The sequence below is a fragment of the Suricata suricatta genome, chromosome 2, assembly GCF_006229205.1.
Source record: "Suricata suricatta isolate VVHF042 chromosome 2, meerkat_22Aug2017_6uvM2_HiC, whole genome shotgun sequence".
Classification (NCBI taxonomy): Eukaryota; Metazoa; Chordata; class Mammalia; order Carnivora; family Herpestidae; genus Suricata; species Suricata suricatta.
This window is the reverse complement of record NC_043701.1, coordinates 79,304,005-79,322,784: the sequence shown is the minus strand read 5'-3', so window position 1 is coordinate 79,322,784 and position 18,780 is coordinate 79,304,005. Positions and strand designations below refer to the sequence as shown.

Sequence of the window (18,780 nt, the reverse complement as noted above, 5' to 3'; positions counted from 1 at the left end):
TACTATCTAAAATAGAAACAAATGTAGAGATTCATGGTACTAAATACATATACAGTAAACAGTTTAAGAAAAAAAAAAAGGCAAGGTGGGCTACATAAAAAAGACTGTGTTCAATACATTTAAGCCTGGATGTGTTAACTTCTGCACTTGAAGACTATGTTGCCAATAAATTAAAAGAGTTATTTCATTTTAAAACTGGACTCCAAAAACCACTTTCCTCTAACCATGCAACCAACTGGTGTCAACTCTCATAGCAACAAATGGTTCTCATGCTTTTAACACCTTATTACTAAAATCATCCGCAACTAGTACTCTCTCATTACTTTATAAAAATCTCCTCTAAATTTCAAATAGAGAACCGTTATTACACAGACATGGGTGAATCACAACTATAACTAAAGAAATTCAAAGAAACCAACAAGTAAGCAAATAATCTCATAAGTAATCAAAAACTAAAAGGCAAGCCAAGAAGAGAATCTGAATTTCTGAATTAACAGTCCATGAAACTTCCACTCAGACACCTAGTCAGTCTTTCTCATGCCAACAGGGCATATTAGAAACAGGCCTAGAGAAGGAACTGGAAGCCCGGGGTCCAGCCTGCACCATTTCCACGACTTACAAGTCACATGCCCCTACACCGTAAACCACTCTGGGTTTAAGTTTGACCTGTCATAAAACAGTGTTAGAGATTCCTGGATCTAACTACCTCATCACTCGTTTAATCCACTCACCAATTACTAAATGCCTAGCAGTTCATCTCATTCATTTAGAATAAAACCAGGAATACTAAGGCAGAGGAGCACCATAGTGTAATTCTAGCTCAACGTTCGTATCATGTATCAATCATAGCAATGAAAGTCTTGATCAATTTAGAAAATATTCACAGTGAGACATCCCAAAGAACTAAAATAACATGTCTTCAAATTCTTTTTAAAAATTAAGAATATATGGGTAATAGGAATTGAATGATCAAATATCCTTGTGTTGTAGAGCTATATTCCATTGCCGTTCTTTGACTGAAAGCTAGTGGTGTCAATTTATTCAGCAAAGGTTGTGACATGAAGGGAAAAGGGGAAAAAAATGCAGTATTTTAGAAATCTCTTAAAAACATGCAGACAGAAAGAATATTTTAAATAATCTAACTAACTTTTAAATCTACAACCTCTATACGGATAACATAGATGTCCACTAACTCTGAAGGTTATAAAAGGTAACAAATGTGCTAGGGGGAAGAATTTGGAGAATACTCACAAATCTAGATATTATAATGTAAAAATTTCAATGCAGCATTACCACCTATGCTTTACTATTCAAACATCAGAATAGGCTTCTTTTTTTAAATGTGTACTTATTTATATTTTTGAGAGACAGTGCATGCATGTGCAGGGAGGAGCAGAGAGAGAGGGAGGGAGAGAGAATCCCAAGCTGGCTCCACGCTATCAGTGCAGAGCCCGAGGCCAGGCTCACTCTCATGAACCCCGACATCATGATCCGAGCTGAAACCAAGAGCCGGATGCTTAACTAACTGAGCCACCCAGGCGCTCCCCAAATAGGCTTCTCAATTAAATCTTGATGAACACTTTCAGAAAACCCACAGATATCATATCCTAACTTTCATCACTGTCAGCTAAGAGTAACACTTTGCACCTTCTATTTCTGCTATTTAACCATCTCGACCAACATACCTGGTCAAAATAAAAATGATGAAAATGGCTTATTAAAAACAACAACATTTCAGCCCTGACTATAAGCAGTAAGTGAGAATCTAGAGTATATTTTTAAAGAGCAACCTTTCCAAATCTGAAGGAGGCAACAAAAAAAAAAAGTCATCTTTTACAAGTTGCTTTAGTGCAAAGTTAAGTGGCAAAGATGAAAAAAGAACACTGCTGGTTTTAGTTTTCTCTTATTAATTTACTTTTACAGTCCTCAGAAATCTCAATTACCAAATACTTAACAAAAATTTCAGGAAGATGACTGTTTTATTAAAACATCAAAATAAAAATTCTTAAGGAATATCCTTAAGGTTTTTTGTTGTTGTTGTTTCACTTTGATTTAGCACTCTGATCACATCCTGACAAACATAAAGGGAACACAAGTCGTGGCATCCTCACAGGGCTCCCAAACTCCCAGCGCTGCTGTTCCCCATCCCCAACACACTGATAGATTTTTAAAAAAACACACAAAGAATTAGCAGTATCTTCAGATGAATGCTGCCGGCGCTGCAAGCTGCATCACCAGAAGCCATGGGGAAGTCCGCTGCCTGTCAGGGAGGCTTCAGGAAAGATGCTGCAGATCCAAACGGCACTGGGGCTGGTGCTAAAACATCTCTGGAGAGGCTGAACTCGAGACCTAAGGAAGTGGCTGGGCCAAGCAATTACAAGATCTCTCCAACCTCAAATTACGTGTGTGAGGGCCAACCCGTACAGAATATGAATATCTTCAGTACTTTTTTGCCACTGGAAGTCAGAGATGTGCACAGTGTAGTGGACGGGATAGCCACACGTTTGGGCTTGGGGCCCAGTGGTGTAACTTACTCTATCACGATGCTATAAATATCATGTCATTTATCTAAATGCCCCAAGGGATAAAGCAAATAACCTAAATTCTATTAGGTTATTCTGAAGCTTTGAACACTATGACTCCCCAAAGACAACAATAGACATATGCTGTAGCTAAACTTCCCTTGTGTCAAACTGGATTCATTCATGATTTAAAAACACAAATGTATCATGGTGAAAAAAGTCACTCTCATCTGCCAGGCATTTCTATCATTAATCTAAAACTGTATATATATATATATCCATGAAATCATATGCAGTAAGTATGACATAAATGATACTAACTTGGAACTAAGTACCTAGCACCTTCTAAATTGTGAAACAGAAAGGTCTCCTTTAAATTCAAATTGCTGTTAAACAGCCTTAATCAAAGAGATAGCTTAATACTATAAAACAAACAAAGCAGCTGTAATCAGAATACCAAGTTTATCTTTCAAAGTTACAAGTGATAAAATGCTGTGAACCCCTATGCTGAGATTATCACCAATAAGGGGGCACTACTTAAATGTAAAAACACTATCAAATTAAAGATAAGGTTTCTTGACAGGTCTCAAGAATAACTTACTACCAGGAAATGTTTTTGGTTTCTCCTGGCAGTGTGTGCCATGCTCTAAAAATAGGTTGGTTTTTTAGCATTTGCTCCCAACCCTCCCTCACAACACACACACACACACACACACACACACACACACACACACATGCAGCAGTCTACATTACACTGACTAGTTCTTAGATGTGGGCCGCCCCGGGGCCCCGCCACACCTGAGCCAGTGTCAAGTGACCTGAAAACCCCTGCATTTCCAAAGAGGCAAGGCTTGCTACCCAGATAACTACAGCCCAAAGTTTGCACTCCATTGGCACTCCTTAGTTCCAGAGAGCACTGAACAACCAAATCTGCATACTAAAAAACCAAGCCAGACAACCTTCTACTTTCCTTTCACTTGCCCTATGCTCCCCTCTGCTTATGTCCTTGCTCAGGATATTTCCTCACTACGCTCCCCCCCTCCCCTCAACTGCAGCTCGCTCGCACCCCAGACCCAGCCACATACTTTACGCTTGTTGGAATCCAAGACCCAGTTCAAAAGTTGCAGCTTTCTCTTAACAGTAAGATACGGTTTTGTTTTCCTTAGAACCTTAAAGAACTGTGTTGACCCCAATGACACTCTATGTTGTTTCAACTTTTCTTATCCTACCTCTGATCATAATTAACGTGACCTTACTTGGTTATAAATTCTGTAAAGCCTTATCTATTCTTGTTGAGCTGAACTGATTACTTGATTAACAAAAGCTGACTAATGACAAGGGAACTGGTTTCTACTTAAGTCAGAGAACTAAGAAAATGAAGTTTTATGTCCTATTCCAGCATCCATGAATGGGTCACAGGCTAGCTTGCCAGTTTGCAAGTAGGATAACATTTCAGACCCCTCACGGTTCTTGACATCCCAGAGAGACAGGGAAAATTTTTCCTTACCTATCTTTTGTTGTTGAGTTTTGAATTTTTAAAATTCCAAAACCTAGTTTTGATTTTATCTTGAATATATAAACATCAATATATATATACATATATATGTACATATATATTCATATATAAGAAATACATGAGTTGTGATGGTACAAATATGTGATAATAAATCTGACAGCTGAATTCTTTGGAGTATTCTACAACTGACCTGAGAAAGCAACTCAAGTAAATATGTAATATTGCTCTTTTAACTGAAAGGCTTCTCCCTCTCTTTGACCAAATGTTCAAATTTGCATACAGCTTCCAGTAAGACAGAAAACATCTATTCACCTATCCAACCAAATCAACCAAATTAACCCTACTAATCAATTAAGTGTCCCGGTTTAATTTCCTTCATATCTTAACTATGCCTGAGTGATAAGCAACATAAATTATTTTGATATGCTACCTTCTGGTATATGACAATTAAGCTATTAAGTTCAAAATAATCAGCATCTGTGTGTAAGGGAAAGGGATAAAAGCAGATATCTCTGATGAGGAGTGAAAACTGAACTTTCTAGAGGGCAATTTTGGAAAAATGAACCAAAAGCCTTATAAATGCAAAGCCTTTCACAATACAACTTCATTTCTCATCACTTATCCTAAATCATTAAAGACATAGACAAAGACTTGGCTTTAAGACTATTTACTATAGTGTTATTCAGAATGACAAAAGCTACAAATAACATAAATATCTAAGAAGAGGAAGCTGGTTAATTAATCCACAGGATCTTACACTGAAACACTGTCAAGCCATTAAAAGTTATGTGGGTAGCATATTTACTGAAATGGAAAATTATTTGTAACATAGGAAATGGGAAAAAATGCTACAGAACTGTGTGTACAGCATAATCCTACTTTTAAAATCTATTTGCTTACATACACATCAAAAGAACCAGCTTTGCATGCATAAATATTAATTTTATTCTTCTTTTTGCTTATCCATATTACAACTAATGTTTTACTTGCATAATTTCAAATATGTATATGTTGAAGAGTAAACATCATGTTAATTACTGATGCTTAATGTGAGCAACTATTTATATAATCTACATTCTGTCTAACTCTATAAAGACTGTAAGTGATATAAGAACATATAAATACCAGACTAGCTTAAGTCAGAAAACAGCAAAAGGATAAAGAGGCAGTTAATTCTACAGAGAAAAAAAATATGATTGTTACTATACATGAACATTAAATTTAGCTCTGAACTTCCTAGCAACCTACTCATTATAAAGACAGTCCGTATATATTCATACTATTTGATGAGAAAATATATTCTTTATAATAGATAATGCCCTAAGAATTTGGGAATAGAAACATGTTTTGACTAAAAAGAAGTATTGTCTTTAGGTTTCTATATGCATTGTTTCGACATAAAGAGCCTACCACACCTAATTGTTAAATCCTTTCCTTAAAAGAAATTCCTCCAAGGGGTGCCTGGGTGGCTCAGTTGGTTAAGTTTTCAACTCTTGATTTTGGCTCAGGTCATGATATTACTGTTTATGAGATCCAACCCTGAACGGGAGCCTGCTTGGGATTCCCTCTCTCTCTGCCCCTCCCCTATGTTCTCTCTCTCCCTCTCACTCTCTCCCTCAAAATAAATAAAATAAACTTAAAAAAAGAAAAGAAATTCCTCCATGAAGCCATCATCAACATTTGCTACTATTCTCACCACTTCAAAGCTCCTTCAAGGAATGTGTTAGCATGGCTTGACTGTAAACCATGAGTGTACAACTGCGTTGGATGTAAAATAACATATGTGTCAGCTGTTCTGGATGGGGGTGGGGGGCGGTTCTACAACAAAGCTCTAGTATACCAATACGTCACTTGTTTCCTTAATTATACATACCTCGCTATAATCACACATAGATGGATAATTTTATAAAGAATTACCAGATGTTTCTTTTGGAGTCATTTACTTTTAATGTTTATTTTTAAGACAGAGACAGAGTGCAAGTGGGGGAGGGGCAGAGAGCGAGAGTGAGAGCAACACAAAATCCAAAGCAGGCTCAAGGCTCTGAGCAGTCAGCACAGAGCCCGATGTGGGACTCAAACTCACAAAACCCGAGATTGTGACCTGAGCCTAAGTCGGAGATTCTGATCTGAGCAGAAGTCGGATGCTTAACCGACTGAGCCACCCAGGAGCCCCTCTTGAAGTCATTTTAAGAAGCTTTAACTCAAAATAAAATCAAAAAAGATAAGCCCTTGGTTATCTGATAATTTAAATATACATAGCTACTTCAAAATTCAGCTTTAAGAAAAACAGTGAAATTGTTTAAAAATGCTATGGTAAACACTTGAAGCACAAATTTTTGTTCAAAAACATTTATAAACTAAAGACAACATTCAGCCTTATATTATGTATGCATAGAGGACTTTCTCAAGAAGTCGGAGCAGTAATATGTCTTTAACTTTTAAAATCATATCAAAGTTTGATGGTAACAAAGTACACTATACATGTACACAAACACAGGCCACACTTAACCAAAGTAAAGAAGATTTAAGGCCAAATGCCTAATTTGTTTAAAATGTTTCTTTAAATTATTTTTTAATTATTAAAAGTTATTTTCTACTGTAACAGAAATCATTAACTTGTAATAAATTGCTTTACCGTGTGACATCCATTCATGATAACACTAATAGAATCAAAAAATGAAACTGATTGCTTGGATATTTAAATTAAAAATATATACTATCAACCTAGGAAAATACATGGGTAAGAAGATAAACAACACATTTCAAAATCATTGAAATTTAATAAATGATGGCTGTACTTACTGGATAATTAAAAATGTAATTATGCAACTATATCACACTGGAAGTTAATAATTATTAAATTTGTGAAATAGTCCTCATAATTTATGAAATGATTTTTAAAAGAACTGCCATTATTAACTTAATCCTTAATCTATCCTATATAATCACATCCTCCTGGAATATTATAGCTCAAGTAAGAATACTTCTCCAGGTCCCAATGGCCATAAAAACTTCACTTTTGACAAACTCAGTAAAGAATGGAGATTAGCTTAATTTTATACTAATTCCTAGACATAATTACATTAGAGAATAGATATCCAATTCCTAGAACTGCTATTTTCTGAGTTGATGTTAGAAATAATTCAAGAAAGTCTCCAGTGAGAGACATAGAACATTGTTGAGCTAGAATTAAAAAGACCAAGGTCAACAATGACCTCCATATTGTCAAATCAAGTGGTCAATTCTGTAGTATCACCTTATGCAGACTCTCAGAAGCATGTGACATAGGTTTACAGTCAATTATTCTTGAAATACTTCCTTCTGTAGGCTGTTCCACCATCCTCTACCTAGTTTTTCTCCTACCCAGCTAGCTGCTCTTTTACAGACTCTTCTATTGGTCTTGAGTCCCTACCTAGTCCCTGAAAGTCACAAGGCCCAAGGGCCCCACGGATCTATATTCTTATCAAGTACCATGGATCCAAGTACAGTTAGATGCTGACCCTCCCAAATCTATAACTTCAGCTCTCATCTCCATAAGTTCTTTTATTCAACTGCCTCCTCAACAAGTCCGTTTGAATGTTAATTGGCATCAAACAGAATTCGTGACTTTCCCCTACACATCAGTCTTCCCCGTAAACACAAACAACACCACGGTTCTCCCAGTTGTTCATCATTCTCTTTTCCTCACTCTCTACATCAATCCATCAGCAGGACCAATTCTAAAACAGAGCCCAACTCAGTTCACTTCTCACTTGTGGGCCTCTGTTTCTTTAAGAATGAAAAGAAATTGGTTACAGATGCTGACAGAAAGAGCATTTACACACATGGAAAGACTGAAAGTGTACACAGGGAACCAGCAAAGATGATTGCTTAGAAGTACCTTACATGCAATCATAGAAGAGAATTAAGAGCCTGAGAGACAAGGGTAATAGAAGCTATGACAGAGTAAAGAGTCCATTTAGAAGCAACTGCACTCTATAAATCTATAGTACCTAATCAACCTTTACCATCTGTGTGACTGACTCTTCCATTATGAGGAAAAGAATAATATGGGAGAAAAAAAAACCTTTTGGCAAACATACTTGTTTTTATTTCAGTAGCATCTTCAAATAATAGGTGCTATGAAAAATGGAATATGAATTTAAAAACTAAAAGAGACATATGAACAGTTATTAAGTTACTACATACTGTACAGAGATCCTTATATTGCAGCTTTTGGAATTTTGTATCTGTGTTTCCTGAACATAGTTCCACATAACCAAGAACAACTTGAAACACAGTATTATGAATGGCTTGAGTGAAGTGCATGTGAAGTTGATCCATTGCTGTCTATGGAAAGAAAAAACAATACAACATAATTTCATGTTATTAAAATAAATAAATTTCAATGGATGTGAAAAATATAAGAAAAAAAACTTTATCAATTATAAATAAGGCATAAAGAACGCTATTTTTCATAAAATTGTAATTATACTGTTGATTGTTTGCAAATAACCCTTCAACTTAACCAGAATATCATATCCCTAAACATAAATATGAATCGTGAACATTGCTCTGTTGCTCTGTATGATTGGCGCCCATCCTGTTCTTTCTCAGACATTTCAGGCATAATCACACCTTTGGATCCATTCTGCCATCATTCCCTTATGTGTTCAGGATGCTTCCCAGTGGTCACCTTCTCAAAGAAACATTTCTTGATTATCCTATATAGATCAGTACTTTGCATGACTCTATCCACTCACCCTGATAATCTATTTCTTTATAGCACTTGTTACAAGCCTGTTTCTCTCACTAGAAGATAAGACACACGAGGGCTCATACAGAGGTGCCTAGAGCAATGTGCACCATAGGTACTCATAAATATTTAAGGAGTAAAAGAATTAATGTAATGGGGGCAATCAGATGTTATACTCATATTTTCAAAGGTCTTTAAATAAGTCCCTCAAGGTTACCAAGTGTCTACCTTCTAATTTTTCCTAGGTAGCCTAAGACACACAAGTTAATTAAATACAGCAAACAACCAAATTTCTTTATCCAGATTTTAAAATGTAAACAGAGTTTAAGTGGTTTGATAAATTCTTAGATCTCCTTCTAAGACAAGAGACCATTAAAAGGAAGAAAACATTTACATCTACCGTATTTAGCTGTTTTATAGATAAATGTATAATCCTGTACATGGAGAAGGTACAAGTAACTGTAACAATGTCACCCTTTGCAAATTTTTCAAGGAAGCCCTTGAGCAGTAACAGTATGTAAAGCCATGTACCTCGCGAGTGAGAACGTTCAGAGAATAAAAGAATCCTTTGAAATATCTGAAAAATGAGGGGCACCTGGATGGCTCAGTTGGTTAAGCATCTGACTCTTGATTTCAGCTCAGATCATGATCTCACAGTTTGTGGGATCGAGCCCCACACGAGGCTCTGCGCTTGGGATTCTTTCTCTCCCTCTCGCTCTCTGCCCCTCCCCCACTCATACTCTCACTCTCTCTCAAATAAATAAGCATTAAAAAAAGAGAAAATCTGATAAATGAAATGGACCTGTTTTACAAGTAAACGTACACAATACACAAAAGTTTACATACCACCTTGAGGGAAACATGCTGGCCCATCTAGGAACCATGAAGCTCCAAATTAAGAAGATTTTAATCAGGACCAAGAGCTGAGGTACACAAGACTACACATCCTCTCCAAATGAATTATCTTATAATACACCTTTTTTTAAAAAAAACCCTACGTAAAATTGCAAAAATATATACTCTGAACCTATGTAAACCTATGTTAATATGGCATAAAAATTTTCTTTGTTAAATGAAACTTTTGTAAGATACTCTACATTAGTAAATATATTCAGACTTGAACATTCATAAAGATCAACAGATTCCTGATTAAGAAAAAAGTAAATATTCTTTAAAAACTAACCTGTGTTTTTCCAAGAAGTCGATAAGCTTGCTGAACCTTGGTGTAATGGTTAATGTCAAAATTCTTGCAGATTTTGGAAAGAGCTACATCCAACTGCTCCTATGGAATTAAAAGAGGAGGCAAGAGGCAGGTAAGGAATTATGTTCTCAAGACAATGAGAAGGATTAATACTCATTTCTCACTTTTAATTAATATCTCAAGACATTTACTATCTTACTAGGATTAATAGTCAAAAACAAATTTTTTAATGTTTTTTTATTTTTGAGAGAGAGAGACAGAGTACAAGTGGGGGAGGGGCAGAGAGAGAGGGAGACACAAAATCTGAAGCAGGCTCCGGGCTCAGAGCTATCAGCACGGAGTGCAGCATGGGGCTTGAACTCAGAAACCACAAGATCATGACCTGAGCTGAAGTCAGACACTTAACCAACTGAACCACTCAGGTGCCCCATTCAAAAACAAATTTCAATAAAAATATAAATAGATTATAATTCTCATGTATTACCAACTATAATCAAGTCTACTCAGATGTTCTTCTTTTTTTCTTTAATGTTTATTATTTTTGAGAAAGAAAGAGTGTGAGCAGGGGAGGGGCAAAGAGAGACACATACACAGAATCTGAAGCAGGCTCCACGCTCTGAGCTGTCAGCACAGAGCCCAACATGGGGCTTGAACCCACAAACCATGAGATCGTGACCGGAGCTGAACCCAAGCATACCTAAGATGTTCTTTTTCTTTAATTTTTTTAATGTTTATTTATTTGTTTTTGAGAGACACAAAGCCCGACCAGGGGAGGGACAGACAGAGAGGGAGACAGAGAACCCAAAGCAGGCTCCAGACACTGAGCTGTCAGCACAGAGTCTGACATGGGGCTCTAACCCACAAGTTGCAGGATCATGACCTAAGCCGAAGTCGGATGCTCAACTGACTGAGCCAGCCAGGTGCCCCAAATAAGATGTTATGAATATGTCAGTATCTTAAGACCCATGCCTAGTGTTTCAAGGGATACCAAATCAGTATAATAGTTACTAAAGAAATTTTATTTTTTATTTTTATGTTTCCTCAAGCAATTGCTAAAATCTTACAATTGTATAAACTGAGTTCGTAAGACTATTAAAAAATAATAAAACAGTTCTATATAATCACTAAAAAGTAATTCTCAATAAAACTACATTGACTTTATGAGTACATACTACAAGTATGTACTCATAAAGTACAAGATATGTACTCATTAGAGTACATATCTAAATGCATCAACTTTGTTTAAGGATTCCTATTTCAATGATTTCACTGTAACATAATGACTCTCTACATAAGTACAGAATAATATGATATACTGTGAGTGAAGAAATACTGAGCTTTCAAAGCAAAGTCCTCAATATTCAAGTGATGATTTACTTAAGGAATTTTCAAAGCATTACATTTATGTTTATCAAATAAACTTCCATTCTTATCATTAGAAAAAGATTGCACTTATGATGAAAACCTACTTTCAAAAAAGGTCATTTGAAAGTCCAGCCTCAATTTTTATAAGTGCTTTCATCAGGAAAACAGTAAAATAAAATACCAGAAAAAAAGAATTCTAATTACATTTATTAAAACAAACACCCTGCTTTTCAATGACTGCCAAGCAAAGAGATGAGCTCAGAACAAATGGAGGAAGAAAAGCAAGACTTTGTGCTCACAATGACATGTCTTTTCCTTTTCATGTCTTCCTTTTTGATGAATTATATGAAATATTAGAAGATTTAGGAATTTAGGAGGGTTCATCAGCCAGTAATTATTTTTATGTAAGTTAACTCACTGAACTAAAAAAGTTAATACTGAAAAATAATTAATACATGGTAAATACTTCATCTATAACTGAAAACATATCTATGACTAACATTTTGGTGGATCTCTCTGGATATGGTGTTTTCAGATACAAAATACCATTTTTAGATCCCAAAACTCCAAAAGCATTATTGAGTTTACAAGGAGACTAACATTAACTTGACCATGCACAGATATTCCAAATAAAAAACAATAAACAAAGTGTTGTGACCTAGAACATTGGTAATAACACAAAAGTCAAAACGTAAGGTAACATATGTATTATTCAAAAACCTCTGAAAAGAAAAAAACCATTATAACTTATGATGTAATCCTTCTTACCTCAATTTGTTCTAAAGTATCTTGAAGCTTTGAATTCAATTCACTGTTAAATAAAACAGAGTTAGATGTTACTGTCTATCTTTAAAAGAGACAGAGTAAGTGCTAGATATATACTAGTGAATAAATATTCATAAATTCACAGATAAATGATAAGAGCACTACATTAGGCTGAGTCTACAGACAGTGCAATAAAGCAAGGAAAATAAAAAAATAATAATTAGAAAAGAATAAATAAAAGAGTCAGTACTAGCAGCAACAGAATTATATAGGGAGATGCTCCTAAAGAATCTGTAGATAAAATCAAGAATTTAAGAATTCACAACTGACAGCAAGCGTTCAAGATTAAGAAGTATAATATTGACAAAAAGTAAAATTTCAAAAGTAAAATCAATTTCCATATATTAGGAAGAAAGAATTAGATAATGAAAATATTTAAAATACCATTTCAAAAAACCCAATACCTCAGAATAAATCTAATAAAAAATATACAATACAAAACTGAGCTAAAATAAAGACTTATATACATGAAGATATATACCATGTAAAAAAAACTATAACCTTTGATATAGTTAAGATATCAGTTCTCACTAAAATGACCTAGAATATCTGAAATTTTAATCAAAACTCCAGCAGGTTTTTCTTGGTTATGTGTATGGACACTGGCAAGCTGCTTCTAAAATTTATGTGGAAACGCAAATGGTTACGAATAGTCAGGAGCATCTTGAAGAACAATGTTGAAAGACATATATTAAAATATATAAAGATTATAAAGTCACAGCAGTAAGATAGTGTGGTACAAACAGAAGAACATAAGGAACAAAAGGCTTGAACAGATACATGAAAAAGTAGATAACTGGCCAGTAAACATATAATAGGCACCTCAGGTAGGCATTCAGGAAATGCAAATTAAAGCTACAATAAGACTCTATAACAAATAACCAGAGTGGCTAAAAATATTTTTTAAATATTAAAAAATGACACCAACAAATGTTGCCAAGGACGTAGAACAAATGGAACACTCAGTTCAATGCTGCAAGAATGGGAAATTGATACAACCTCTTTGAAAAACTGTTAACATCTACCGGAAACTCAACACACACTTACTCTATATTCCAGGAGTCCTAGATAAATACCTTACAGAAATGCATATATAACCCTTGCAGCACTACTTGAATAGGTAAAACTTAAAACAACACAATTGCCTATGAACGATTAAATGGATAAAGTGTGATATATTTATATGAAGAAATACTATACAATGAAAATATATCACATGAATCTCAAAGACGTATTGGACAAAAGTCACTATATACAAGTTACTGTAAGATCCCCAGTATATTTATATCAAGCTCAAAACAGGCAAAACTAACTTTAATGACAGAAGCTAGAATTATGGTTACCTTGGGAAAATAATCACAGCCGATTGGGCAAGAAGGAGGTTTCTGGGGTAAGAGTTTCTGGGATGTAATTACATAACTATGTTCACTTTGTAAGAATTTATCTAGTTATACACTTAGGTTATGTGATTGAATCTGATTTTGTTCCCTTTAATGCCCCCTAAGTCAGTTAAAAAAAATTAAAAACCAGAAATGAAATTATTTGAATTATAATATCTCATAACTAGAAAGGATCTGTGATATCTAACAAAATAAATACAATCATTAAAACTTAAAGCAAACTAAAGGCAAACTTAAGGCAAACTAAAATAAAATAGAGCAAGTGAAAGGTGTAATTTAGTACACAAAAATTAGACAAGGTATCTTTTTTGAAATTTTTTAATCTTTATTTTTGAGAGACAGAGAGCATTAGCAGGGAAGGGGCAGAGAGAGAGGGAGACAGAATCCAAACCAGGCTGACAGCTCAGAGCCCAGTGTGGGGCTCGAACTCACGAACCGTGAGATCATGACCTGAGCCGAAGTCAGACACCACTTAACCAACTGAGCCACCCAGGTGCCCACATACGAGGTATTTTTACAATTGTTATCTGTTCATAAACATGACTCTCAAAGTCCTAGCAGTGAAAACAAATAGGGAGAGTCCAAGTACACAATTCGGTGTCCATAATATCTAAAATACCAGTACTCAAGGGAAAAACAAAACTAAAACCCAAAGAAACAAAAATTACTTTTGTTGGCATTTAAGTTCTGAGTGAAAATTTTACAAGAGTCCTGATAAAGGAAACAATGACTTTTTTATCTCCTGAGGCACAACACTCTTCGCAATAGCCTTACAGAGTATATAATAATTGATTCGTAGATTCCATGCGTTTGCTTCTTACCAAGCCTTTTAATGCAAGCTGAGAAAATAACACCAGCGTGATGATTTATATGTAGAGCACATATATAGATACATAGATATAAAGCAATTTGTCAGAATAGTAAAACCTGTAATATAAGTACCCATTTTTGATGGTCTCAGGGATAAATGTCTAAACATATGGGGATTAGACAATTTTCTAGAAATACTACTTACCATAAGCACGCTGTTGATTAAAGTCAAGAATTGGAGATTACTTTAGTAAAACCTGTGAATGAGCAAAACTAGACACTTTGACAAACAACAGTCAAAGACTGATACTTGATTAAGGTCTCTAACAAGGATTTATGCCTGAAAAATACCACCAGCCACAGACATAGGTTAAGGGACTATTTGTAGGCAAGACTGAGATTTTCCTTAAAACAAACAAACAAAAACTGATGCTGGGACAATTTCTGTCCAAAGAGCAATGAATGAACAAACGAATGAATGAGTGAATAAATGAATGAATGAAAATGAGACTTTAAGGCCCCATAATAACACACTAAAAGTGACAGCCATTATAAGTACCTTGGTACTTAGAAAGAATGAAAGTTTCTCAGCTCTACTGCCCTACTTCCCACCCCAGGCAAGTCAGTATCTTCGAGAGTTGTTCTTTCGAACATATTTGAAACATACATTCTCACGTATATTCTTCAAGTTGTTCTTTCTCCCACATTTTCTCTCTTTTGATTGAGATCACCCATTCAATCCAAGCTGGGAATCTCTATGTCATCTTTAACTCTTCCCTCGCTTCATATGTAACTGGTAATCAAGTCCTGACAATTATACCATTTCACTATTTCTCATATCCATCTATGTTCTCTTTTCTCAATTATGTGCCCTAACTCAAGAATTATCACCTTTTGCTTGAATTATCTTAATAGTCTCCCAATGAATCTTTGTACATGATACCCACACCCACCCTTCAATCCATCATCCACTTATTTGACAAACACCATCAACCTACTGCATACCAAACATTATACAACATCCTCCCAAAAGCTCTCAGGAGTAGCTCTGAGCAGGGGTCTTAATTTGAGACTGGATTTGGTCAGTATTCTGTTTGATCTGGCAGACACAGCTTTCAAAGAGCTTATACGTGAAAGGCTTCAGACAAGGCCTGACCAGTCCTGTGGGCCTGCCCACTTACATCTGGCAGCTTCACGTATGTTACCAAGCTGAATCTGCAGCTCCTAATTAAAGTAGAACTTGATTTATATTAATCCACAGTGGCTCTCCATTAAACCAAAGAAAAAGCCCCAAATTGGTCCGGCATATAAGATTCCCAACAAAGACATGAAAAATTAACTTCCTCCTAACTTTTCAGGCACTTGGACTACATGCAATCTCCCTAATAAACCCCAGACTTTCATACCCTCTGTTCGACTTGTATATAACATTCATGAGAAACAGAACATGCTTTCTCCTTTTCTCCTTTTCTCACTCACAAATATCCATCTGTCTTTCCAGGCCCATCAAATGTTGTCTTTTCCAGGAAGTCTTCCTTGCTGACTGTTCCCCTCAGTTTCACAATGCTCTGTTTCCAACATACCAAATGACAGAAGGGAATATGTCACTCTCTCCCTTAGCAAAGACTGTGGCTTATTCTCCAGGAATCTCCAGGACTAACTAAACTCACAGCCTGAGTCACTGCAGAGATAAATTTGCAATTCAAACATAAATGGTAAAATTTCCCCAACATTCTTTTAGTCCCTATTTTCTACCTCAATAAATAAAACAACAGAGAAGGAAAAAGAGAAAAAAGAATATTTTAGAAGAAAAATAAAGTCTGCACTAAAGTCTGAGTCTACAGGTGCCTTAGGAAGAGGAAAAGAGATAAGCAGAACTAAAGCAGTTCTACTCCTCTATCATACAGGGCTCAGACGTTCACCTAAGGCTGAAGATAGGGACCCAGATACGGAGAGGCAAGAACACCTGGAATAGTAAGTAGGTTACAGCTGGTAAACATATTTATACAGGGAGCATTTTGAGATTGGGAGAAAAAGAAATATATCTAAACTCATTCATAGTGGAAAGTAATGACTTCTTCAAATCCTCAATTGAAAAAAATTGGCTTTAGTATTTATGAAATTATCATAAATCTGGATGGTTTTAGTGCTTCTATTACTTATGGTTAAAATGATTATATGCTATGTATTAAGAATTAATATAAACATAGTAATGTAAAGTATGTATAAGATTTTAAACAGAAAATCTTTAAATGAAACATTTTGGCTTTAAAATGCTTTCAAAATCTACAAATGCATTTTGACAACGATTTACTACTAATTGAAAATACATACATAAAAACTAGAAGATTAAGGAGTGTATACATTAAATGCACAGCCTTCAAGAAGACCTTTAGCCATCATCTAGAAACAAGAATTCATGTCATTTCGGTCTATTAATGAAAGTATGCTAAAAGGATCTATTCATAAACACTGAATAAATAAAAGCAACATTATGGTCAAAATAAATTACCAGTTGTAAGATGGAAGACTAAAAGCTATTAAAGGCTATTTGCAAGCTGAATAGAATGAATCAAACAATTTTAGGGGGCACTTTTAACATCTCTACAGAAGATATTAACCATAACATATCCATAAATAACTAGCTAATATTGTTCTTTTAAGCAGCTGATCTAGTATATATACACACTCATAAAACAAGTCCTGGAAAGGCTGCAGATAAATCAAAATTGTGTACAAGTATGAACACACAGAAAGACAACATGGTATAGAAGTAATGAGCACTTTAATGATCTTTCCCTGGTCTGTTATTAATGAGCCAAGTGACTTAAATCAAGTCTCTTAATATCCCTGGGCATCAGTTTCCTATACAAAAGTGTGCTAGATCTAAAGGGTTGCTTCCTGCTCTAAAGTTTCAAAATTCTACTATATGCTAAATACTAGTTACCCAATTACTACCTCCTTGTGTATGATTCAGTAGAGTGCTCAAACTTTAAAATGAGCTTAAGTAAAATTTATACTTCCAAGTTTATACTGTATGTCCATTGACCCTGGATATTTCAGTTATTCAGATCAGAGATCTGGTCCAGTGGTTTTAATTTACTCATAGCTGGCAGAGAGTTTATTAACATACTGGAGAGAAAACCTGACTTTCAAACACTGAATCTAAACCAACAATGGTAAGATAGCAAAAATGTCCACATGGTCCTTCAAACCATGAACAGACTGTAGAAGAACTAAGATCTACCCAGATGTCTATCCTCACTCTGCTCGGAAATCTGAGTCCACTACTAAGAATACTAGAAATGTTCAAAACATCTTTAAACTTTATGAATTATCATTCTAGAGCAGAGATCAGGCCCAGGAGCCAAATCTAGCCAACAGCCTATGTTTCTAAATAAAATTTAATTGGAACACAGCCACGTGAACTTGTTTACATAAAGTCTATGGCTGCTTTCAGGCCACAAGGGCAGAGCTGAACAGTTGCAACTGAAACCTTACTGCCTACAAAGCTTAAAATCTTGTCTGGCTCCTTAAAGACAAAGCTTGCCCACCCTGTTCATCAGACCTTTCAGCTGGTCAATTAATCAAAGTTAAAATGGGAGTATTTATATGGGGGGGGGGTGTATATGTGTGTGTCTGTTTAAATGTATATTGAATGTTTTAACTAATATTCTATAACTGCAATTCATTTACACTCTTCTGATTTAGACCCAAAATCTTTTCTCTTGAGTGGAGTTTTAACTTCTTAATCTTACATGAGCCAAATCACAAATAAATTGTCCATAATTCCAAGTTTCAGTTTCTCTATGATGAAGAAGTTAAAGACAAATGCAAAGCAATCCAAATGCCAAATCACATTTAGTTACCTTATATCCCCTAATTTTTATGAGGTGTCTCATCTACAACAAACTCAACATACTTTTAACAATGTGTTTTGTTTTTCCAATGCATTTAACTTACTTTCAAGAACCTGTTTCATTTCATTCCTTTATTTACTTAACATAAATACAGTAACAAATACAACAGGTAGAAATGGGTTTAGGGAAAAAATACAATTAAGTCTGCTATTGGAGCAGATTATAAAAATCATCCCCCTAGCCATGAGTATCTGCTACATAGAACAGTTAGTACACTACTAGACAGTATAATGTAGTAGTTGTTAAGAGCAGCAGGCTCTGCTTTCCAAGACACCGAAGTTTAAATCTTGCCTCTGTCACTTACTTTATATAGTATCAATTTCCTCATCTATAAAATAGGGACAATAATAATACCTCTGTGGAATATTTGGTCAATACCGAGGAAGAAAAGGCACGGGAAATGATTAGTACAGTACTTGACATATAGAAAAGTTCAAAAAATGTTTAAATATTATCCAACCACCATCCTTATCACCACTATCATGA

At 35.2% G+C, this 18,780-nt stretch overlaps 1 protein-coding gene across 2 annotated transcripts in view; it reads right to left on the bottom strand.

The window, feature by feature from the left end:
• Positions 1-18,780, bottom strand: part of VPS50 (VPS50 subunit of EARP/GARPII complex) — a 131,793-nt gene that overhangs the window by 79,967 nt on the left and 33,046 nt on the right. For both annotated transcript variants that reach the window (XM_029929148.1, XM_029929157.1), the window contains exons 10-12: positions 12,108-12,150; positions 9,957-10,055; positions 8,227-8,367 (exon numbers count right to left, since the gene is read on the bottom strand). In XM_029929148.1, coding sequence (XP_029785008.1) covers positions 8,227-8,367; positions 9,957-10,055; positions 12,108-12,150 — 283 coding nt within the window. The remainder of the gene's footprint in view (positions 1-8,226; positions 8,368-9,956; positions 10,056-12,107; positions 12,151-18,780) is intronic.